The 24,493-nt window shown below is 37.5% G+C and overlaps 1 protein-coding gene and 1 long non-coding RNA gene across 5 annotated transcripts in view; both read left to right on the forward strand.

The window, feature by feature from the left end:
• Positions 1-504: 504 nt before the first annotated feature.
• The window catches only part of CHD1 (chromodomain helicase DNA binding protein 1), a 72,105-nt gene continuing 48,116 nt past the window's right edge, over positions 505-24,493 (forward strand). The window contains exons 1-2 of one of the 4 annotated variants that reach the window (XM_006727792.3): positions 505-881; positions 2,962-3,157. In XM_006727792.3, the coding sequence (XP_006727855.1) occupies positions 3,105-3,157 (53 nt within the window). In that variant the 5' untranslated portion in view covers positions 505-881; positions 2,962-3,104. Of the gene's footprint in view, positions 882-981; positions 1,059-1,416; positions 1,547-2,961; positions 3,158-24,493 lie in introns of those variants that run through there. The other 3 variants (XM_006727793.3, XM_081826509.1, XM_081826510.1) reach the window with 3 other exon arrangements.
• LOC145722643 (uncharacterized) lies at positions 3,166-23,490 on the forward strand. The gene is made up of 2 exons (XR_014147040.1): positions 3,166-10,563; positions 10,776-23,490. It is a non-coding gene; the product is annotated as an uncharacterized LOC145722643 (long non-coding RNA).

The raw sequence follows: 24,493 nt of genomic DNA on the forward strand, positions 1-24,493 counted from the left end.
ACGTAGTTTTTAGCGTTTCCCCACCCCCCCTGCTTCCCCCGTAGCTTCTCAGTCTCTCCGCCGCGACGTCCTTGCGTAATCACTCCGAGTGACAGTAGCGTCCATACCCGCACGGAGCGAGCCTGCAGCTCCCACTTCCCGGAATTCAATTCCCGGCCACTAAGAGAGGGCGCCCGAGCAAGGACCAGCGGCCCACGGCCGTGGCCAGAGTCCGGCGGCCTCCGCGCGGCCAGCGTGCGCGCTCCCATTCATGCGCGTGCGCGCATTCACTCTTCGCCCTCCTCAGCACCAATAGCTTTCCTTCTACAGCCCACGACTCCACAGCGTAGCCCCTCCCACCGCCCGCGCGCCAGCCGGAGGTGTTCGGCGTGCGCGCGCTCGTTCGCCCGCCGGCCCGCCTCGCGCCCAGTGGGGAAGGGGAGTGAGCAGAGGAGCTTACGTCGCGCGGGAGGCGGAGGCGACGGCGACCTCGGTGGTGGCGGCGGCGGAGGCGGCTACGACGGAGACGGTTGCGCTCGCTCTCTCGGCGTCATGGCGGCTGCCGGGAGCCGATAAGCGGCGGGAGCGGGAGCGCGCGCGTGGCCGCGGCGACGACGACGGCTCGTTACTTCTCGCTTTTGCTGCCTTCGCCGTTGGTGCTTCAATAATGAATTGATTGTTGGATCCGCTCCGCAGGGGATCGCGCATTGGTGCCGCGGCCCGGGGCTTCCCTTTCCCCTCCGCGTCCTTCCCCTTCCCCCTCCTTCTCACGGACTCCTGCTTACCCCGAGGCGCCCGGAGCCCGAGGACTCACTCGGCGGCAGAGACCGCGGGCCCGGGCGCGGGGGAGGCCGCCGACCCGAGTCGGCTCCCTCCGCCCCGCGAAGCCTGCACGCCCGCCGGTAAGAAAGGGGGCGGCGGGCGGGTCAGGATGTGGCGGGGAGGACGGGAGCCGGCCAGGCGGAGGGCGGGGGCGGCGCGATGCCCGGGCGGCGGCCCAGCGGCCGAGCGCCGGGCGAAGGCCGGGACGTCTCTGTGAAGGCCGGCAGGGGCTGACGGGCTCGGTGCACAGGGGGCGTGTGAGTGGCGAGCGCAGGCCGGCGCCGAGGAGCGCATCCTCGCGCCGGACGGGCGGGCAGCTGGGCAGTCGAGCCCGGGCCTTCTCGGCTTGGGGCTGGCGGGGCCGCGAGGGGAGAGCGGTGAGGGGAGAGCGGCGAGCACTTGCCGGGTGCTTTGGTCCCGCCGCGACCCGGACTCCCAGCACGTGGGGAGCGGCGGGGAGGGGGAGGGGGCGGCGGCCCGGGCGAGCCCGGGAGGGCGCGGGGCGGGTCTGCGGGAAGTTTGAGGCGGGAAGAGAGACCCGGGGACCGGGATGAAGGCCCGGAGAGGGACGGGGTTGGAGGGGGGGATGGTGAGCGTCTGGTTGGGAGGCTGATTGGAGCCAAGCTGCAAAGTATGGATGAGGGAGGAGGAAGGTTTCCAACCTCCTTTCGAGTACCGCTTTGAAAACTTAGTAGGAGCGAAGCAACTGTTAAAAGACGGGCGCAGAAAAGGAAGATTCAAAGAGGTACAGCGACTTAGGGAAGAGTCATTGTTAAGACGCGTGAAAGGCAGGAGAGAGCTGCGTGCGCCTGGAGCTTCAGAATTTACGGTTGTGAGAAGGGTTTCAGAAAGAGGACTTACTCGGAGAAGGAAGATGAGGGGGGAAAAGGAAGTTACAATGTACGGAGAAAGCCATTTTGAGGGGCGAAAAGGAGTGAAAAGGAAAGAACGAAGAGTTGTGAACTTTCTCGGTAAAGAGAGACTTTGGGTAAGAGAGGCAGTTTGTTAGAGTACCTGGATTTTTAAGACATCATTGTTTAATAGTAAAGCTCTTTGATTAGTTGGAATTAATATTTAACGTTGAGACTAAATGTTGCGTGGAATAGTTACTTTTTGGATGACCATTTCTTGGAAAGAGTCTACTGGACTATAGTCTCGAGAATTAAAATAACCGATCAAGATGCAGAGTTTACTATGATTGGGTTGGCAACAGCGTATTTCCCCCCTCTTTTTTGTGGAGTGGAAATAATCGTAGGAGTAAATTCTCTTTGCTGAGGTCGGCGGACAGCTCTGCTCTCAGTCGCCTGTCTCGGTACTTTCTGGCTGGGGAAGGATCTGACGTCTCCTTCCCCCGCTTCTTCCTCTCCCTCCCCTGCCAGAGATCTCCTTTGTTTATTCGTGGATGGCTTGTAGGTGACTCTCCAGTGTTGGGCTGAAATCTTGAAGGGTGGAAATGCTGTGTCTTGGCTCATGATTTCTACCCCAAGCCCATGTCTTAATTAATCCTACTGTATATTCTATTACCTTTTTTTTTTTTTTTAATGGAACCTCTGCAGGTCCGAACTGGATAAATACTATTTAAATTTTATCACTCCACTCTCGGTTTACCTGCGAAAGAATGCATTTGTTTTGACCTATACATTTTTCGCTGAAATTGTATGATACACTTTTATTCTGTTCTCATGTGAGCATTTTCAAACTTTCCCTCACTCAGTTACATGAAGTTCTGGGTAATAGGAATTAGTGCTTGATTAAAGGTAATGTTTTTTTCCCCATCATTTGTTTGACCAAGTTTCTAATAAGACTTTTTCTGTTCTTGAGTTATATATATGTTACATACTACCACTTTGCTTTAGTTATCTGTTTCTGTATAATATGTATATATGTGTATTGCTACACAGTTGCAGTCAGTTTAAAAGTTTTATCACTCCACAAATATTTTAATTTCTTCTGTCAAAAATAAGCAGTAGTGCTAAATTCTAGTGAGTAGTCAGGAATGTAGTTAATAGAAGCCTAAGTATTTTGAGTGAAAGACCGCTAACCCTTCCTTACCATCTCTAATTTAATTGGCCTAGGTAGATTTGTATGAGTTCTAAATAGATTTAACTCATCTTTTCCTGGATAGGAAATTTTCTTACTTTCTCAATATATTTTCTTTAGGTGAATCAAAAAGGGCCCAGGAAGCCTGTGAATGTTGGAGAAAATTCGTCTGTGAATTTTTGATGTTTAAGGAGTTCATATTTGTATTCATCTTTTAAACTGGGAAGATTTATATTTTATTTTAAAACCTCTTGATATTTACAATGAATGGACACAGTGATGAAGAAAGTGTTAGAAACAGTAGTGGAGAATCAAGGTAAGCACTTTATTATCAAGTATTTATTATGAAGAGAATGTAAAACTTGAATGACTCTTTAGTTTTCTTAGTAGGTGGCAGAGTTTTCAGATCAGATTCTTCCTCTTAGTTATCCAAACAGTAATAAAAAGTTTCTGATACATGAAGTTTTGTTGGTAATACAGGTTTTATTTTTTCCATTGAGATAAAGATGAATTTAAATATGGAAAGTTTAGGTGACTTAAATCTCTTTGGAGGTTTATATTGTTTGGGTCAATTATTGAAACTAAAGCAAGTAAAAAGAGACCTTTAAATTGCTTTGACTGTTAGTTCACTCTCCAAATAAAGGCAATAAGGAGTTCTTTACTCACCTTTTTCTGGCATTTTGTCTTCTATCCCTTTCCTGTCCAGTGTAGTAGCCACTAACCACATGTGGTTATTTAAACTATTTAAAGTTACAAAATATTCAAAATGCAATTAGTCACACTTGACGCATTTCGAGCGCTGAAAGCCATGTGTGATTAATGGCTACCATGATGTGTAGCACAGATAGAAAACATTTCTATCATTGCAAAAGTTCTTTTGGACAACGCTGATCTGGACATTTGTTAAAATATTGCTGCAACCCTTTTTTCCCCCCAGTTTTCTTTTTAAATTTCAGTTTTAATTATATATGAATGAGTTACTTGGGCCATGTCTTTGCAAAGAAGATAGAGTTAATGGGAATAAGCCATATTAAGCTGTTTTATTGTGTAAGAAACCTCTTTAAATACAAAGACTCTTTAAATTCTTCTCTAACCCCCAAATTTTGAGTTACCTGCACATTGATGGAATCCATGTCGTTATATATACACTTATCAGTAGAGATCAGGAATGTGAGCATCAGAGTCAGACTGACTGATTATTTTTTCCAATTCTACTTTTTATTAGTTGTGTAAATTAGGGCAAATTACTTTACCTCTGAGGTTTTGTCTTTTTCACTTATAGAACATGAATTACAGTGTTATTTATCTTATTTAAAGTTGGGAATAGGGAGGTGTTATGTGGAAAGGGCTTAAAATAGTTCCTGATATAATAAGCACTCACTGTTTGCTTATTATAATTAGCATCATGTTTTATGTACCATAGGATACTACATAACTGGAACATTAATTACAGTGGTAGAGAAATGTGATGGACAAGAAACAGGAAAGTTTTGGCAGTTGGGAGCGTTTCAGAAAAAATGTTGGATAGAGAAGGAAGCAGTGTTATAAGTATTTGACTTGAAACTTGGTATTTTCTGGTCATGCTAGGTGTACTTTATCAGCTTTCACAGGCAGACTGTTTGGATAACAAGAACACAGAGAAAGGAGCAATTATGGAAAGCAGCATTATTTAGTTGAACAGGTATTGGTCTAAACATTACAAAACCTGAGTTGACACTCTGCTTTAACTAGTTCTTTGAATGATCGTCTCAACTTTAAAAAAAGAATTGAACTGAATGGTTTTGAAGTTTCATCCCACCACTTAATTTACAAAGTATAATAAGGTTTCAGACAATAGAGTTCAAGAATCAACAGAGTTGAGAGGCTAAATTGGAAGAGTTTTGAATCTCATATTTGATTCAAATCTCTACAGGTACATTGACTATAGTAAGTGATTAGAAGAGTCACATTGTTCACATTCTTTTGTTAGTGAACAATGAAATGGTTAATAGGTAGAAATATCTAGAGGAAACAGGAACTAAACTACTCACAAAATAGGAAATAAGACTCTTGAGAGTAAATCCTCTAGTTGAGTGTTCAGAGAGGTTATGTGCTGTTACATTCTGAGCCCTTACTTGTTCCAATGATGTTTTATGTATTTTGCTGCCGTATCTAAAGGGGAGTAATAAGATAGATTTGGTAGTATAAGTGAAAAAAGTTAAACCCTGTGAAATCAGATTTACTTAAAGAAATCTTTTACAGTGCATATTTATGAAATAATTGCAAATCATATTCCCTAATTATTGTGAGTTATTATTTCTACTATACAGGTTTTACATGCTTCTGAGAAGTGTGGTTGTCAAGTTATCTTGTTCTTGCAACTGCCTTGGTGTTTATCAGAAGGAGGGAGACCTGCTTCTCATCTGCTTTCATTTTCTTCCTTACTGCTGTTATGCTGTCCTTTTCCTTTGCTCTACTGTTATTGTTACCAACCCTCAGCCACCATTCTCCCCAGCACCCCGCCCCCCCAAAAAGCTTTCATACCAAGGCAGTACAGAGAAAGGAGATTGTGCTTAAGGACATGAACTTATAGGTAGGGGGATTTTCTTGCCAAAAAAACCCACTTCTAGTAACTATGAATATTAATATAGAGTGAAGAGAGATATGCTCTGCTTTTAAAATTGATAATATATTATAAATAGTTTTTAAAGTAAAACTTGATTTTTATTGGGTAGAATTTTTAAATGGATTTTTCTTTTAGATTTTCTTCTTTTGTGGAAATTCCATTATGAAATGAAATAAAATCAAGTAAGAAGTCATTTGATATTTTTGGTTGGTATAATTAGTATAATTTTATACTAAAAAATGTTCTTTGATTCTTTCCATGTGGAAAGTTGTCTATGACCATTGAGTGAAAGGAGGAAGAATACACAGGAAGATGTCTCTTTAGCTATGCTATAACTGACAATTTTGAAACTTATTTACTAAGAAATGTGGGTCAGGATGCACCTGCACATCAGTTTAAACTCAGCACAAAGTTTATTATATAACTGAAGTTAAGCTTTCTAAAGATGCTTTTGGAAGATTTTAAAATACTGATTCCTGGCTGTGGATTTGAGAAAAAACAAAAACATCAAGTTTTCCAAATCCTGGTTAGACTTTTTATTTTAAAGTTCTCTTGAATGATGATTTAATCCAGGAATAGATTTGTGGATGAAGACCAGAAATACATAGTCACATTTGCTAATTTTTGGGTGATTAGTACATGCTTACTGTTCAGAACAATTTCTCTCCTTGCCTGCAGATTAAATTTTTAATCTAAAATTGTACATGTAAATTTGATAATTTATTTGAGTCACTTTAATTAATATCTACATATGATGCTCTTGAAAAATTTTTACAGAGTGAGGGAAACTGTTTGTGATGTGCTACAATGGTCTTAACCATTTATAGTTAGTATGTGGCTGGCAGTTGAGCTTTATTAACCTGATTCTTAGAATTCTTTTGTTTCATTATTGCTTTTCATAGCGTTAACAATGCTTGATTTAATATATTTAATATATGTTTTAAATATATATGTGTGTAAATTTTATATTTATTTAGAAGAACTCTGTGTCACACAAATTTCCTTGGTTTATAGAGAATATTTTTGTTAATGTTATATACTTCAAAAATCTTTGGATCTGAACTTTGAAGTGTTTCGTGTAAGTAATGAGTAGGAAATATGATCAGTGGAAATGTTCTAAATGAAAATATCCTTTTATAGAAATTCAGCATCTTTAAAAGGCTTTGAGAAGTCTAGTCTAAAGGACCTGTTAAATTTAAGGAATACCAAGTCAAAGTTAATTTGAACACAGGCCATGTTTCTTTACCATGTATTTATTTGTTAATGTCTTGTTGAAAACTACTATGGTACACCAATTTTGGCAATTTTGTGTTTATGTACACAACACATACCAGAAAGATTTGTTGTCATCCAAATCATTTTTTTTCACTAAGTAAATTTGAATAATTTTTAAAGGCAATACCAGTTAAAATGGTATTTTCTAAGCTTACTTTGCATTTATCTCAGAGTTTTAAAGTCAATTCATTCTTAAATTTCAAACGTTTGTGCTAAGAAACATTTTAAGAAAGGCAGGAAAACATGAAATCATAAAGTCAGAATAGCTAGAAATCATTGAGTTAAGGAAACTGGTTTAAATTTTTCCATGATGTCATTATTTGCGGGAAGTATGGCTCTTTTACGCCATTTTCTGTTAATCCCTGTTTTTCAGCTCTATATGTACTTTTTTCATTTATTCCTATTAGTTTTTTCTTTTCTCAAATATCCTATACACGATCCTAGATGATCTGAGATTAAGTACCATTTCTTAACATTTTGAAAATTGAATAAACTGTTAAGCAGGAGCTTTAGTAATAGGTTACTCTCTCTCCAAATGCAATTTACTGAATTAAAATTTTCATAGTATTTCCTAGGATTGTGATTAATCTAGATTACTGTAGAGTATTTAGACTTTCAACTGGTAAGGATAAGAGAATTGTATATGATTTGACTTTCAAATACATTACTTTTATCTACATAGGCATGAGATAATGTGGATGCAAATGTTAATGGGTAATTGCCCCTTTTTTATACTGCTTAAGTAGTTACTTATTTAAGATCTTGGTGACTGGTTACATCGGGTATGGTTCTATATTTAAAAATAAAGAGTATTTCTTTGCAGGGAAGAGATAAAGAATAAATAGAAAAAACTTTATCTTTCTTACAGAAAATTTTAAAAAATGTATAAGTAGAAAAGTTAAAGCTGCAGTTGTGGTTCTTGGAGCTTGTTGGAAATGTACAGCCTTGGGCCCCACCTCAATCCCTCTGAATTAAAATCTTGATTTTAACAAGATTTCCAAGTGATTTGTGTTCATGTTAAATTCCTGTGCGTGTGTGTATATATATCTACACACACACACACAGAGGGAGCTGTTTGCCTGGAGTCATTCAGCACCTTGCCGCTTTTTTTGTTGTTGTTGTTACTGGTACTGTTATTTTTTTTCCTGGGAACCCCCAAAGGATGGTGTCATGGCCCATGCCAGCAAGAGATTGAGTACATTTCATTTCTCTTGAAATGATGATAATGTGGCATGCAGTGATTATTGAGCTCTTACTCTGACTGAACCAGACATGGTATACAGAGTGCACAGAGTATTACATGAATTTATCATAGTTTATCCTCATAAAACTCCTGTGATGTATGCAGTATTATGATTCCTACTCTCCAGAAGGGGAAACTACTAACTGAATTCCACACTTTACGTGGATTTCATTGGTTTTTCTATTAATGCCACTTCTGTTCCAGGGTTCAATCTAGGGTACCATGTTGCATTTAGTTGTCAGCTCTCTGCAGTATCCTCTGGTCCGTGAAAGTTTCTGTCTTCCCTTGGTTTCCTTAGGTCTTGAAGTGCTGGCCAGGTAGCCTATAGAATATCCCCCAGCTGGGATTTATCTGATGTTTAAGATAAACTGGGGTTATCAGTTTTTGGAAAGAATATGACAGAGATGAAGTGCTCTTCTAGTCACATAAATGGAAAGGGTAATATCCACATGATATTACTGATATTAACCTTCATCACTTAGCCATTTTACGTTACTGCTTTTTTTTTCTCATACTGTATTCTTTGGAAGCAAGTCACTATGTCTATCCCTCTTGCAAATGGTTGGGGGGAAGGTTGGAATTAAGTTCTGTCTCCTGCTAGGAGAGAGTATCTACATATATTAAGTGGAATTCCTCTGTAAAGAAGTCTTTTCTCCTCCATTTATTCAATCATTCATTTATATAAGCCTGGACTTACGTATATGAATTTTATACTTTGGGTTATAATCCAGTAAGTTATTTATTTTGTTGCTCAAATTGTTTTAGCCTTGCCCATCAAGTGCTGTCTTTCAAGTTGGCCTCTGTATCCTTTTTACATACTGCTCTATCTTTTTGCCCTAGGATCAGCCATTTCTCCAAAGAGCTCTGGATCCTTTTATTGGAAAAAAGTGTATTAGAAACCAAGGTTTGGGTGCTGGGTATGCTTGTTGCTACCCAGGTATCACCGCTTCTAGGTCCTCGCAGTGGAAAAAGCGGACAGAGCTAGGTAGAATATGCATATATACTAAACCAAGTATATCTACATATCTCTAGTTTTGGTATCTGTTAGTATGCATGTTAAGGTAGACATGAGTTCGTATTGATGTCTAATTCTGTACTACAGGATTCATCCTAATTTTCCTTTCTTGCTCCTTTATAACTTCAATCTCCTTCAGAAAGAAACTTGGCTCATACCATCCACCATCCCATCATGCACTTCAAGGTCAGATACAGGTAAAGGAGTTTTAGAATTTTTAGGCCATACTCCCAAAAGAAACAAATTTATCAACTAGAATACAATGTTTATGTACAGTATACAGTTCATATTATATTTAGCCTTACAGATTCTAGTCAAAACACTGTTTTCTAAAGTTACTAAATTTAGCTTCTTCCTCGCACCCTCTTCAGTGTGGTTGTCATAAATTTGTAATAAAGTTAGATTCATTTGGCACAGTTTGCATTTCATTCTGTGTTCCTCAGTCACAGGTTGATCTTTTAAAGTTGCATGTATTATATTTTCTCTGTGATGTACAGTTTCATGTGTTTTGACAAATGCACAGAATCATTTATCCTCTATTGCATTACTGTGCAGAATGATTCCTTAACCCTAAAATTTCCCGTCTTTGTCCCAGATCTGCCGAATCAGAATTTTCATTTTAACAAGATTCCCAGGAGATTTGTATGCATATTACATTCATATGCATATAGGATTCACGTGGAATCATTCAATATCTTGCCATGTTAATGCCATGTTAATGAAAAAAGATTATTATGATTTAGAGCAATAGCTAGGTTTTAACACACCCATCAGGTTAAGTAAGTATACTCAAATTCATGGAACCATGTAGGTAAACAAATGAGGTGAAAGAAAATGGAATTGGGCAAAGTACTGGAGTAATGTAATGGGCTATATGGAAAGTTTTCATGGAGCTCTTTAATTTTTGTAACCTTAATGGTAAGAAATGATTTAGTTTGGAAAGAAAGGAAGAACAAATAGTATATATTCAGAAGTGGGATGGAGAGGAAGGTTTTTACAGAGTCATAGGCCCCCAGTAAAGAAGTGCAAGTTCCCTAATAAAGAATGTGGTGGAGATGCTGGCTTTGCAGTTCTTTAGTCTGATGTTTATTCAGTGTTATGCTGAAGTTATTGTATGGTTTAGTCCCAAGTGAAGGAAGGAGTTTAAAAAGGGAAGGATACCTGAATAAATGCAATATGTGTTGAGAGAATAATACTCATATAAATGGACTGGTCAGAACCACTGGTTTAAAGAGATACTCTAGAAATTTATTGTACCAGATTCAAGTCCTTACGTATGAATGGCTGAGAAAATTGCCGTTTATAGTTAAGGGTATCTTATCTGTCATTGTGATATGAGGTGACTGCTTAGTCAAAAGTCAACTTTAAGTAAATGTTAAACTGCATTTGAGAGTTCTTTGCTGTGGATAGATTGATACCTAAGTTATCATTGAGAATAAAGTACAGAGACATGGTAAGTTCGGCTAAACAGTTCTGGCTTCTGGCATCCCTTGTCTATACAGCACAAAAATAGTGGCAGCTCTTAATGAGAAACCATTCATGTTATCTATTTCACAACTCTCATTGCTGCTTTCAGAAGTACAGGTCTCGGGCACCTGGGTGGCTCAGATGGTTAAGCATCTGCCTTCGGCTCAGGTCATGATCCCAGGGTCCTGGGATCGAGTCCCACGTCGGGCTCCCGGCTCAGCGGGGAGCCTGCTTCTCCCTCTGACCCTCGCCCCTCTCATGCTGTTTCTCTCTCGCTCGCTCTCTAAAAAATAAATAAAATCTTTAAAAAAAAAAAAAAAGAAGTACAGGTCTCTGTCTTCAGATACTTAATTTAGATAATTGAGCAACTACTTTGTGGTAGGTTGTATGAGATATTAAAATTGGAGATTCTCCTATGAGGCTTATAGTGAAGAAACTGAATTTAAGTATTTGTAGTATCAAGTGGTTATAGTTAATACAAAGAGGTAATAGCATGCAGCCGTTCAAAGGTGGGAGCCAGAGAAGTTTGATCATACAGCAAATAGTTTCTCTATCAAGCCCAGTGTCAGAATGAGGTTTGTTGTTGTTTTTAAAAGAAATGTGTAAAACCCTGGTGATCTTAGATTTTCTACATGTTAAAAGTTCTGATAATGTGGCTTTTATGATGGTGAGGTATTTTGACAGGCTTAAGCAAAAAGCAGATTAACTTTTATACTCAGGAAAATGATGTTAGATGGCAGTAAATACTGTGCTGAAGAGCTGTTAATGTGAAGCAATGGGGCCATTGGACAAGAGTGGAGTTACAGTCTAAATTCCTTGAAAGGAGAATATTGTTTTTGTGCTTGAAGTAGATTGTAGTATGATTATTGCCATTTGATGCAACTACTACAGTATTCCCATTTCTCATTGAGTAAATCTTGCATTTATAAAAGGAGGATGTTTGATCTAAAAGGAAGTTTTTTTTTTAAAGATTTTATTTATTTATTTGACAGAGAGAGAGATAGTAAGAGCAGAAACACAAGCTGGGGAAGTGGGAGAGGGAGAAGCAGGCTTCCCGCCGAGCAGGGAGCTCGAGGGATCCCAGCACCCTGGGATCATGACCCCAGCTGAAGGCAGACGCTTAACGACTGAGCCACCCAGGCACCCCTGAAAGGAAATTTTATAAGAAAAGAATTACAGTTGTATATGAGTACGAAAAATGTAAATAATCTCTTTATTCCAGTTTTAGCCTGTATTTTATACCAAAGGATTGACCTAATGTTCAGTAACTTATCTCAGTCATATTATACTACATTGATGATTTCACCTCTTTTTTTTTTTTAATCGAACTGCTCACGGTAATTGGAGGTGGTGGTTATGTGCAGCACCTCCTATGTGTATCTGCAGACTGATGAAATACCAAATTACAAATAACTTTATTAGAAAGTAAAGCATATAGTGCTGGGAACTTAGTTGTTTTGCAACAGTATCCATTAAAATAATAAAAAGCATATACATACTCCAAAAATCTTTTTTAAAACAAATTAATCAAATGGATAATATCTTTAAAATTGAGCTTTTAAATATAGACATTTATTATTAGTGTTAACTTAAAAGTTGTGGATGATAATTTCAAGCATATGCGTAAGTAGTGACAGTAGTAAAATGAACCCTCATGTAGACATCATCTAGCTTCACATTTTATCTCATGGCCAGTCTAGTTTAATCTCTAAATCCACCCACTCAGTTATTTTGAAGATTATTTTGAAATACAATTTTTTTTTTTAAGATTTTTTATTTATTTATTTGTCAGAGAGAGTGAGCAAGTGAGCACAAGCAGGGGGAGCGGCAGGTAGATCCGGCAGAGGGAGAAGCAGGCTCTCTGCTGAGCAAGGAGCCTGATGCGGGACTCGATCCAAGGACCCTGGGATCATGACCTGGGTGGAAGGCAGACGCTTGACTGACTGAGCCACCCAGGCATCCCTGAAACAATTTCTACATAGGTTAGACTTCTGCATGATAGATAATACTAATGGGGAAAACAAATGTTACCAGTTAAGCTTTGTCTACTTGTTACAATTACAAATTACAGAAATAGAGGAGCACCTGGGTGGCTCAGACAGTTAAACGTCTGACTCTGGATTTCGGCTCAGGTCATGCTCTTAGGATTGTGAGATCGAGCCCAGTGTTGGGCTCCTCGCTGGGCGCGGTGCCTGCTTAAGATTCTCTCTCTCCCTCTCCCTCTCCCTTTGCCCCTCTCCCCATCTCTCTTTCTCTCTCCTTTTCTCTCTCCCTCTCCTCTCTCCTCCCCATCTAAAAATAACCCAAAATTACAAAATTAGAGATTTGTATTATTAATATTATAACAAATTTTATATGTATTTTATGAAACTAACGTTTAGTGACTTGCAAATGTATATATAGTAGCCTTTATTTCTCATCTGATTCTCTGAATGTTTACTAGAGAAACTTTTGAGTTTATTTTCTACCTCATATTCAACATGTCTAAACCCAAACAGTCATCTTTAAAATTAGTCATGCTAAATGTGACTCTTTCTAGCATCTATTTCTAGCAGTTTTATTCTCATTTAGACAGTTGGAGGCTTTAAGGTGGTAGAAGCATACTGTACTTTGAGTTTATAGTAGCATTTTGATTTGGATTGGTAACTTAGAATGCTAAAAGGAACTGTTGGGTTCCTATTTTGTGCCTCACATAGCAGTGGCATTAGTTGGTTTTCAGAACCATACAGATGGATAGATACATTCCAGATTTTCTCAAACCTTTGATATTTATTTGATGGCTTATAATAAAAGATAAGGCGGATAACAGATTTTAAAATATTTTTTAGAGATATATTTGAGAGAGAGAGCACGAGTGTGGGGGGGGGAGCAGTAGGCAGAGGGAGAAGCAGACTTCTTGGTGAGCAAGGAGCCCAACATGGGGCTCCATCCCAGGAACTTGGGATCATAACCTGAGCCAAAGGCAGACAGTTAACCGACTGAGCCACCCAGGCACCCCAACAGATTTTAATACAATGTAATTTTATAGAATTTAAAGGTAGTCCGATCTTAGTTATCATCTAGCTGAACTCTTCTCATTTTTTAAATGACTACTCTAGGGTAATACATTTTAAATAGTAAGTTGCAGTATGTTAAAATATTAGGATCAGTTTTTTTTTTTTTTTTACTGAAAGAGAATAGTGTAAGCTAGAATAGAAAATACAGTGTCCCTTTTGTAGAGTACTAGTTCATCAAATTTTTATGCCTATGTGTGCATGTGCGTGCATGTGTATACTGCATCATGATATGAAATGTATTATATAAGTCATAGTCCAAAAAGTTTGAAAGCCAGTGCCTTTGGCCACTAATTCATTTTTTTAGTTTTAAGTATTTTCTCAATACCTACAAATTTCCATATTGTGGGGCGCCTGGGTGGCTCAGTTGGTTAAGCAACTGCCTTCGGCTCAGGTCATGATCCCGGAGTCCCAGGATCGAGTCCCACATCAGGCTCCCTGCTCAGCAGGGAGTCTGCTTCTCCCTCTGACCCTCCTCCCTCTCATGCTCTCTGTCTCTCATTCTCTCTCTCGCAAATAAATAAAATCTTAAAAAAAAAATTTCCATATTGTTTCTCTAGTCCTGTTGAAGTGAATAATGGCTTATAAAAACAACTAAAATGAAGTCCCTGACATATTGAATTCCAGGATGTAGTTAGAAGAGAGATACATGGGGGCACCTGGGTGGCTTACTTGGTTAAGCCTCTGCCTTCGGCTCAGGCCCCGCGTCTGGCTCCCTGCTCAGCGGGGAGTCTGCTTCTCCCTCTCCTTCTGCCTGCTGCTCCCCCTGCTTGTGCTCTTTCTGTGTCAGATGAATAAACAAAATCTTTTAAAAAAGAGATACATGTATACAAATAATTATAATACTGTGAAGGCATTACTAATAACATATGAGCAAAATATTGTGAACATGTGGGTTGGAACAGTGATGTGCCTGGAGAAATTGGAGAAGGTTACATAAAGAATGTGATAATTTTAAATAATGTTAGAGTGGAAAGTTTTATCTGTTCTTTCAGAGAGGAATCATTCTCCAGAGTGAAAAGTATGGGGAATACTACCAATACTGATCTCTAAAATCACTCCCTCCATAAAGCTGTTTCCCTCACCTCTAGTTCTTTAATCAGGAATCAGTCCATCTTTGTATCTTTGATGCTCATGTTTTACTTTTTCCCATGGTATTTTGTCTCTGCTAGAAATTCTTGCTCAATATTTGTTTGTTGACGAGATGAGCCAATGAATTCACATTATCCATGTACAGAACTTATTCTTTTAAAAATGTTTATTGCATTAACATTATTATAGTATATTAGAGAACCAGTTAAGGTATTCTGTATGCTGGAAATCTCACAACACAGGGGCTCAAATAGTTACTCAGGTAAGTGAGCGCTACCCCTTGAGGTTATTAAGGTACTGTGGCTAGTGAGACAGCTTTGCTAAACTTAATCTTAATACATGGCTTCTCTTGCCCTACTAGCCATTTTTCAGCCAGCAGGAAGAAAATGGGGAGGGGTAGGATTTAAGGCAAGCCACTTTATTAAGGCTGTGATGTAAAAATCCCGTATCATTTCTAGCCATATCCCTTTGGCTGGAACCTGTTTACATGGCCACATGTAGCTAAAAGCTGGGCATATACCAGTGAAACCTGGAGGACAGTTAATATACTACTAAAGGGCAAACAAAATGGATACTGGGTGAGTGGGGAGGAGCAAGTAGACAACATAAACATATGGCACAAATAGAAATGTTATTTTAAAATAAATCACTCCTATCATACTAAGAAATTCATGGCTTTCATTTTCTCAATTTTCTTTCATTTCTTTATATGTATTCATAATTTGTACACTTTGGTTATCTTAGTATTGGTATTTGGTTTTGTAACTTATTCTTCTCTGAGCCTCAGTTTATTTATTATATGAAATTGAAAGGATTAAATGAGAACCCAGGATCTGGCACATAGCACCAATTAGTAATTATCATGTCTTCCCTTTTTTTTATTTTTTATTTTTTTAAATTTTTTAAAGATTTTATTTATTTATTTACTTGAGAGAGAGAGAGAGAAACAGCATGAGAGGGGATAGGGTCAGAGGGAGAAGCAGGCTCTCCGCCGAGCCGGGAGCCCGATGTGGGACTCGATCCCAGGACTCCGGGATCATGACCTGAGCTGAAGGCAGTCGCTTAACCAACTGAGCCATCCAGGTGCCCTCTTCCCTATTTTTATTAAGGAATTTATATTGAAAATTTTAGTATATCTGTAGGTTTAACTCATAGGCATTTTACATATTTATATTTACAGTTACGACATTCCAAAGAACAGCTAAAGTAGTCCTTGAAGTAATGATTCTGATCTTGAACTCAGGAAAAAGAGCCCTCCCTTTTTTTATTTCTAATAGCTGTCAGTGTTGAATTCCTACAGTATATCAGACTGTATGCTTTGCATCTCTTTTAATCTTCACAGTAATCCTTAAGTATGTTTATTGTTCCCACGTGGCAGAAACTTGAGGCTTGTCTAATGGGTGTACATATATAAATATAATTACAATGAGAAGAAGGAGCTAGAAAGCTAGGAAAAAATAAGTTACAGTTGATTGAACTTCAGAGCACTCATCAGGTTAGCTCTGAATTTTCCCCATAAGTATCTTTCAAAAATTCTTTCAGAATTCCCCTAAAGAAGTCCTTTTGAATGGTATTGACTCTTAAATAGTAATCAGGGGAGGGAACAAGGCATGAAGTGAGAATTTAGTATAATATGTTTGTTCCTTAGAATAGTAAATACATTTCTTTTTTTATGTATTACTGTGTTTGTCAGGCATACAACCTTCTGTTAATATTTCTGTGGAAAATCATTTTACCTTTTATCAGTGTATCCTATAAGTCTTCCTCCCCTACCTTCTCGGAGTCTACTATATTTAAATACTACTACCAGTTTAAAAAATTTTGAAAATGATAAAGTAGGGAAATGGTATATACCAGAAAGAAAATCTTGACGTCCTAGGGACAAAAGAAGAAAATAAATGAATACATTATTTAATGGACTTAAAATGAGAAATCATTGATGTAAACCTTTGATACAGGCAGTCTAATTTATATATAATGTTTGAAGACACAGTCTTTTTTTCTTCTTTACTGCTATTGTTTTGAGAGGTTCTTTTTATTGCTCCTTGGTACTTCCACACCCACTCCAGTAACACTTTCTTTCTCCTCCCCCCCCATTCCAGTAACACTTTCTTGGCTTTTTCAGTCTATTCCATCCCTTTATCAGGGCCAGTTTCTTCTTTTGCTGATCTGATGGTAAGGAAAGCAGCTGCTCATTGTTACCATTTTCTTAGAAGATCATTCACTATCTTACTCATTCTTCCTTTATGTGCTGTTGCAGACATAGTTTCCAATTTCTGTGATAAACCAAAAAATACTTGAACATTTTTTTTCTTGTAATATAGAAGAATCTTTGTTTATTCACTTGAGAATATTTTCTCATCTACCCATTATAGGTCTTGGTGTTTTCTTTAAAGGATTGATTTGAGTGGAGAGTTGAGTGCAGAACAAGGAAGTGTTGCTATTCTGTCATATGCGAGGCTAACATAGACTCTCCTAAAGTAAAGTACTTCCTACCCACAAACACTTGAAAATCCTAAAAAAGATTGGGAAAATGGGCAAAAAGTAAGTGTACTGCTAAACTTCAGAGAAGACCTTCATGTGCCAAAACAAAAGGGACCTTGAAGTCAGCAGTAAGTAAGCTCCGAGCAAACATGGCAGTACAGGGGATATTTGGAGGGATACAGGGTCTCTGAACAGGAGGCTGAGGTTGGAATTGAAATTAAGTATTTGACTAGGGAATTAAGTCTCCTTAAAGTTGGGACCCCAGAAGGCTTGCCTCCTCTGGAAAGAATCTAGAAAAACTTCCTATGTGTGCTTTCAAGGACACTTTTTGTTGTTATAAAGATAAATTAGAATATAGTTATGAAGATATTTTGAAATCTATGAAGAGCTATTAAATTCTGTCTAGAGTAAAATGAGAGAAAGGGCCATAAGAACCAAGCAGATAACATGAATGAAGCTGTCTGGGTATAAGATACTTGTTTGGGGGAGGTGACTAGTGAAGATCATACAGAGATTTGGTGATTATATGCATCATTGTAAGGAACCAGTGCTACTTGGATATAGATAATTGTGACCATGTGGGGAATGGACCTAGTATTTAGTGTTCTAGATATTCTGATTCTTCAAAATTATTTTCCCCATAACAATTTTAAATTAGGTGACTTAGAGAAAGAAAAAAAACAAAAGAAGAAGATTGGAGGTAAAGAAACCAGGAGGAAAGAACAAGAAAATTGTGAAAGATATAGGCTTAATGACATTTTTTAATAAAAAACAGAGAGGTGGTAGTTTTAACTGTTTATTAATTCACATGTTTTTAGAGTCAGAGTTCTAGAGGGTAGAGACAGATTTAAGTAATAACACTCCTATAATACAACTAGCTTATGTTAAAACACGTACTAATAAGTGCCATGCACCCTGCTAGGTATCTTATGTAACCTGTGGAGATCTAGAAAAACTCAATTGGAGATGTGAAGGATGAATAGAGGAGGAGTACTAGTGAAGAGTACAGAAAAGTTGCAAAAATAGTACCAAGAAATTCTTTGTATATCTTTTGCCCAGATTCACTAATTTTTAACTTTTTGCCTTTATACGTATATTATCTATATACATGATACATTTGTAATACATATTTATTTTTCCTGAGTTTTTTAAGAGCATGTTACAAAAATGATGCCCCTTTAGGCATTGATACTTCAGTATATATTTTCTAAGAACAAAAGTACTCCTTTACAGAAGCCATGTATAGTTATTAAATTCAGGAAAATTTACATTGATATAATACTTTAATCTTTAGTCATTATTCCAGTTTAGCCAATCGTACTAATCATTTTTCAGTACAGGGTCCAGTCTAAAATCACATACTGCATTTGGCTGTCATGTCTCTTTAATCTTCCTTAATCTGGAACACTTCCTCTTTGTTTTTATGACATTAGCATTTTGAAGATGATAGGCTAGTTATTTTACAGAATATATTTCTCAGTTTGGGCTTGTCTTATGTTCACTTATGATTAGATCTAAGTTATGTATTGCCTACCATATGCACCTCTGGCTGGAGTACTGTGTAAGTGGTGATACATCTTTCTCAAAGGTATATCTGGAGGCTCATGTTGTCTTCCTGTCCCAATGATGATGTTGTGATCATCAGGACAAGGTGGTATCTGGTTTTTCAACTAGTTTCAGATTTATCTGTTACACTAAAAAGCAATTTCTGAGAAGTTACCTTGAGACTTCTGCAAATTTCTACTCATCAGACTCTCTCCTTAGATTTAGCATGTCTTGATGATTCTTGTCCAAATCAGTATTTTCTATAATGATTGCAAAATGGTAATTTTCTAACACTACTCTCCTGGTCACATTAATTATTTGGCATTCAGAGCCCTATCAGAGCCCTCCCCTGTCTTTCTGCCTGTCTACCTACCTACCTGCTTATCATCAGCATGGACTCAAGGATTCCTGTTTTATTTACTGGATAATAACCTTCTTATGGTCTGTTTTGATGCTCAGGTCAGATGTGGCCAATGAAAGCTTCCTCAGGTTGGCTCCTGTGTTCTGTTGTGGTTTTTTCTCCTGTTCTTTTGACATGCCCCCATTTTTACTTTTCCTTCCTTCCTTTCCAAGTATTTTGCTTTTTGGCATAGCAAGATAATTTAGGTTCATCTTTTATTTTCCTGTTCCTAGAATCTGCCATTTCTTTTTTTTTTTTAAGATTTTATTTATTTATTTGAGAGAGAGGGAGAAGCAGGCTCCCCGCTAAGCAGGGAGCTTGATGTGGAGCTCCATCCTAGGACTCTGGGATCATTCCCTGAGCTGAAGGTAGACGCCTAACTGACTGAACCACCCAGGTACCCCTAGAATCTGCCATTTCTGAAAGGACTCTCAGTTCATGTAAGTGTGGAATAGTACATAGCTATCAGGATCTGGGCGCTATGTGATTATAAATTTAACACTTCAAAGCGGCTATTTTTACATTAGTTGATAAATAGCAAATCAGAAGATACGCTGCCATAAATACAAAAAGATATATGCAAAGGCCATCTTTTTGTATCACTGTGGTATCACAGGAATGGAAGCAAAGCATGTTCATCATTGAGGGACAAGTTGAAACTGTGATGTATCTACAAAATGGAGTATGTGCAGTTGCATAAAGGAAGGGGGAACATATCTACTCCTGTGGGAATGATCTCCAGAATACTATATATATATAAAATATGTAATAGTGTAAATATGTTAATGATTATGAAAGAGGAGATATAAATGTATATTCTTACTCATAATTTGCTTATATTGAAAAAAGGGAAAATAAATTTAAAACTTTAAAAAAAGTATAGGGGAGAGAGGACATAATGTAGAGGAGATAAGGATGCGTAGTGGATTTTGACTAACTTCTGTAAACTCAGGTTGGACCCAAGTAAATAATAAAGCAAGATTAAATTGAGATGAATAAAAAGCAGTCTCTAAAATGAAAAAAAAAGCAAATGACCGTGAGGAAACCAAATTGGTGGCTATATAGAAATAAATTATTTCAGTTGACTTTAAAACTAATTTGCTTCTAGTAGTATTCCTGAAGGACAAAAAGAATTGTAAAGAAATCTTGACATTTAGATCATATTGTTAATAATATAGGTATTATTTTGGAACTATTACATATAATCTAAGATAGGCAGTAATTTTGTTAATGTCATTTGGAACCAAAAAACTCAACCCAAGTGATACTATAAAATAGAAATAAAAACCCTGCAAATTTAAATTGGAAATGCTAGTATAAATTCTTAATGTATTGTCTCTAAAAGTATTTATCCTAGGTCATTCCATTAAAAACAGTCTTTTTTTTTTTTTAAGATATTATTTATTTGTCAGAGAGAGTGCACGTGTGTGCACAAGAGGGGGAGTGGCAGGCAGAGGGAGAAGCAGGCTCCCCGCTGAGCAAGGAGTCTGATGTGGGACTCTATCCCAGGACCCTGGGATTATGACGTGAGCTGAAGGCAGACACTTAACCGACTGGGCCACCCAGGCGCCCCTAAAAACAAAATTAAAAACAGCGACCAATCCTGTACTTAGAGGCTCACTTAGTACCCAGATTGTAATTTAAATTCTAATCTAAACAGAAGCGGGGCTTTTTGATGAAATGTCTGAGTTACATTCTGAAACAAGAAATGTACAAGATGAGCCTGGTTCTTCTTGTCAGACCAGAAAGTGAGGAAGCTATCAAAGACTGCTTGAGTTCTTGTCAAAAGGGCTCAGGAACTAATAAAGGGTTTCCTGTTGGCTAAAGATGGGACAATTTGAAAATCAACAATGATACAGTGGATTAAAATTCATCACATAATTCAAATCCATGAGTTCATGAGACATAAAAATTATTGGCTGACTTTGAAAGGATGCATTTAACTTTCAAAACTGACAAATAAGGAAAAGAAATGAAAATGGCTTTCATGTATGAACTGTACCTTAAGGTTAACAAATACGAAAGTTTCTCATTATAAAAGTTTTCCACCTGTTAATGAAGAAATTATATAATGGGTAAATAAAGCAAGATACAGCACCATTTTACTGCCTCTAAATAAATAGGTGATAAAGCCATCATGATCAATGGCTGCTAAAAACATTAGATAGAGAGCTTATAGGGAACTGCAATGAACAGATAAGGCTGAAAATGCCATAACTTAACCTTAACCTCACTCAAAAAGAGACAACCAAACTTAAGTTTCTTCTGATAGAAGTCCACAACAACTGAAAAAATAGTCTTGCTAAGAAAAGCTGAATTTTAATCTGAGTCTCTTGATCCAAGAATTTACAAGAACTATAAGGGCCAGAAAAATATGTTAATACCACAGGGTTACAGTAAGTGAAATCTGAAAAAGCAGAAAAAACTACCTAATTTCTTCCACAAAATAAATTGCAGGAGAAAACAAAGAGGAAAAGGGAACTGTCAAATTAATGAAGGAGACTTAGAGAAAAACAAATACCATATGATTTCACTCATATGTGGAATTTAAGGAAATAAATGAGCAAAGGATAAAAGGCAAACCAAGAAACAGAATTTTAACAGAACAAACTGATGGTTACCATAAGTGGGGTGGGTGTGGGGATCGGTTAAATAGCTGATGGGGATTAAGGAGTTGCACTTGTTGTGATGAGTACCTGGTGATGTTTGGAAGTGTTGAATCTCTATATTGTACACTTGAAACTAATATCATGCTGTATGTTAAGTAACTGGAATTTAAATAAATAAGATGAAAGAGACTTAAAAAAATACAATTCAAGGGCAGTATGTGAACCTTGTTTGGATTCCTATTCAGTCAGTCCAGGAAACGAAATCGTGTGACTTAATGTTTAATTTCATATTAAAATTCAGGAGTAAGTGGTATTTTAAAGATATGATACTGGTATTGTGGTATTTAAAAATAGTGTTGGTTTCTTTTTATTTGTAGTACTTAAGTATTTATGGATAAAATTTTAAAATGTCTGAGATTGTGTGTGTTTGGGAAGCTGGATTAGTTGAAACAAGATTGGTAAGAGTTGATAATTATAAGGTGGGTTTTTAGATATATGGTAATTCATTATATTGCTCTTTTGTTTATATTTGAAGTTGAATATAAAAACAAGCCTGAAAAGAGACTTTAATTTGAATTGCTATTTTATTTTTTAAATGTATTCATATTTAATTTACCCTCAGAAAACAATTTAATTTTATCAAAGTGCCCATCAACTTATGGTGGGTTTTGTTTTGTAAATTGAGAAAGGTAAGGAAAAGAATACAGTGTTTCTTTATTGTTAATGTGCTAGTGGGATTTAATATAATTAATAAGGGTAACTCTTAAGTAATCTCTTAAGTAACTTTGTTGTATAGAAGATCATTGTTATTGGTTTTTACCTAAATAAATAAAATGTTAGTTGGAGCTCAGCAATATTTCTTGTAGGCAGATTATATTTGTGAATTTTATACAAGAATTTGAAGCCATATATATCTTTGTTTGTTTATATGTACATCCATCCACCCATCAAAGATGCTCTTCATTTGGTGTTCATTATACAAAGGACAAGTAAAAATCCCAACACTCTAGAAACATATAGTAGAATATGAAAGGTAGGATACCAAAAACACCAAAGAAAACAATACTACAGTGTTCATTACATAGTGTACTCACAGCCAAGATAGTGGTATGTAATAGTGTTTTGGAAGTGCTGAGGAAGGATACCTAATTTAAGGTTGGATTGAGAATAATGGAGTTAGGAGAGAGTTTTGGAGAAATGCCTCTGAGATGAGGCTCAAGTAGGAATTACATAGTGGGGGAAAAAAAGAGAAGTACTTAAGCAAAAGCAGGAAGTGGAAAGAGAAACTGGCTCTCAGAATTCTAAGTAGTTTGCCATTGCTAAAACTAAGGATTTAAGTGGGAAACTGGCTGGAAATAGGCTGGCAAAGACAAATTCCTGAATGCCCTCATAGGTGTTTGCACTTTGTTATAGAAACACTGAAGACTTATAAAAGAAAGTTAGACCATGCCCAGATTTCTATTCTGGAAAGAGCATTTACAGCAGTGGGCTGAATTAATAGGGAGGTTTTTCAACAATTTTAGCTCAAAATTTTATGTCTGAATATAGATTTTTTTTTTCCTGAACCTGTGTGTTTTTCCTAAAATTTTTAGGATTTTCTTTTTTTAAAAAATTATGTAAAATATTTACATGTTTTGAATCTGAGGACTCATTTCAAACCTTGTTCCCTCTACTCTTCCCTCTATCCCTCCTTCTGTAGATAACCATTTTTTAAATTAATTGTTGGTTTATGCTGCCATTATTGCTATTTTTAAAATATAGGCAAGTTATGTATATTTTTCCCTTATACAAAAGAGGCATACTATAAAGATTGTCTTGTATCTTGTTTTTTTTGTTTTGTTTTGTTTTTTACTTAACTATATTCTGGAGATTGTTCTGTGGCAGTATGTAAAATATTTCTTATTTAATCTTGTATATTCTTAATCTTACTAAGAACAACTAAATAAAATACTTTATACTTCCAATACATAAGGTAAAGACATTCTATAATAGGTCTGTGCCATTAGAGTAATCTAGATTCAGACTGTTTGCTTTAATCTCCAGCCGGAACTACTACAACCTAAAGAATATGAAGGGAAAGATTCCTCCTTTCCCTTAGAGTTTTGATTTATTAAAGACTTTTGACTAGCCATTCATCTGGAATGACTAATCAAGACATAATCAAGAATACAGGGGTATGATAGCCCCCCAAATTCAGTCGTTCTTATATACCTATTTTTCGAGTATCTGTTAAGCATCCTCACCTGTGTAAAGTTCTGTGTTTAGGTACTCTGGAAAAAAATAAATGATATCCTCAAGAAGCTTACAAGCAATTTTCCTTTTCTATCAGTCGCACTTTTTTCTTGGTTGTATATGCAGTGCTCCCCATTCACCTAGATCAGTTATCTTAAAAATAGCGCAGAACAACATTTATTGGTTGACATGACTATCTCTCCATACCGGGTTAGAGGTTTTGTTTTTTTTTTTTAAAGATTTTTTTATTTTTTATTAGAGAGAGTACAAGCAGGGGGAGTGGCAGGCAGAGGGAGAGGGAGAAGCAGGCTCCCCGCTCAGCAGGGAGCCCAATGTGGGGCTCGATCCCAGGACTCCGGGATCATGACCCGCGCCCAAGGCAGACGCTTAACCGTTTGAGCCACCCAGGCGCCCCAGGTTAGAGGTTTTTTAATGGTAAGGATTTTGTATGCTCTTGGTCTTGCCCAGTGCCTAATACACAATACTGTCAGTGAAGTTTATTGAGTAAATGAAAGTGGATTAAAGGAGAAATAAAATTGGGTGCCTGGGTGGCTCAGTTGGTTAAGCGACTGCCTTCGGCTCAGGTCATGATCCTGGAGAACTGGGATCGAGTCCCACATCACGCTCCCTGC

This window comes from Leptonychotes weddellii, chromosome 7 (assembly GCF_054177405.1).
Source record: "Leptonychotes weddellii isolate Sample4059 chromosome 7, ASM5417740v2, whole genome shotgun sequence".
Taxonomy (NCBI): Eukaryota; Metazoa; Chordata; class Mammalia; order Carnivora; family Phocidae; genus Leptonychotes; species Leptonychotes weddellii.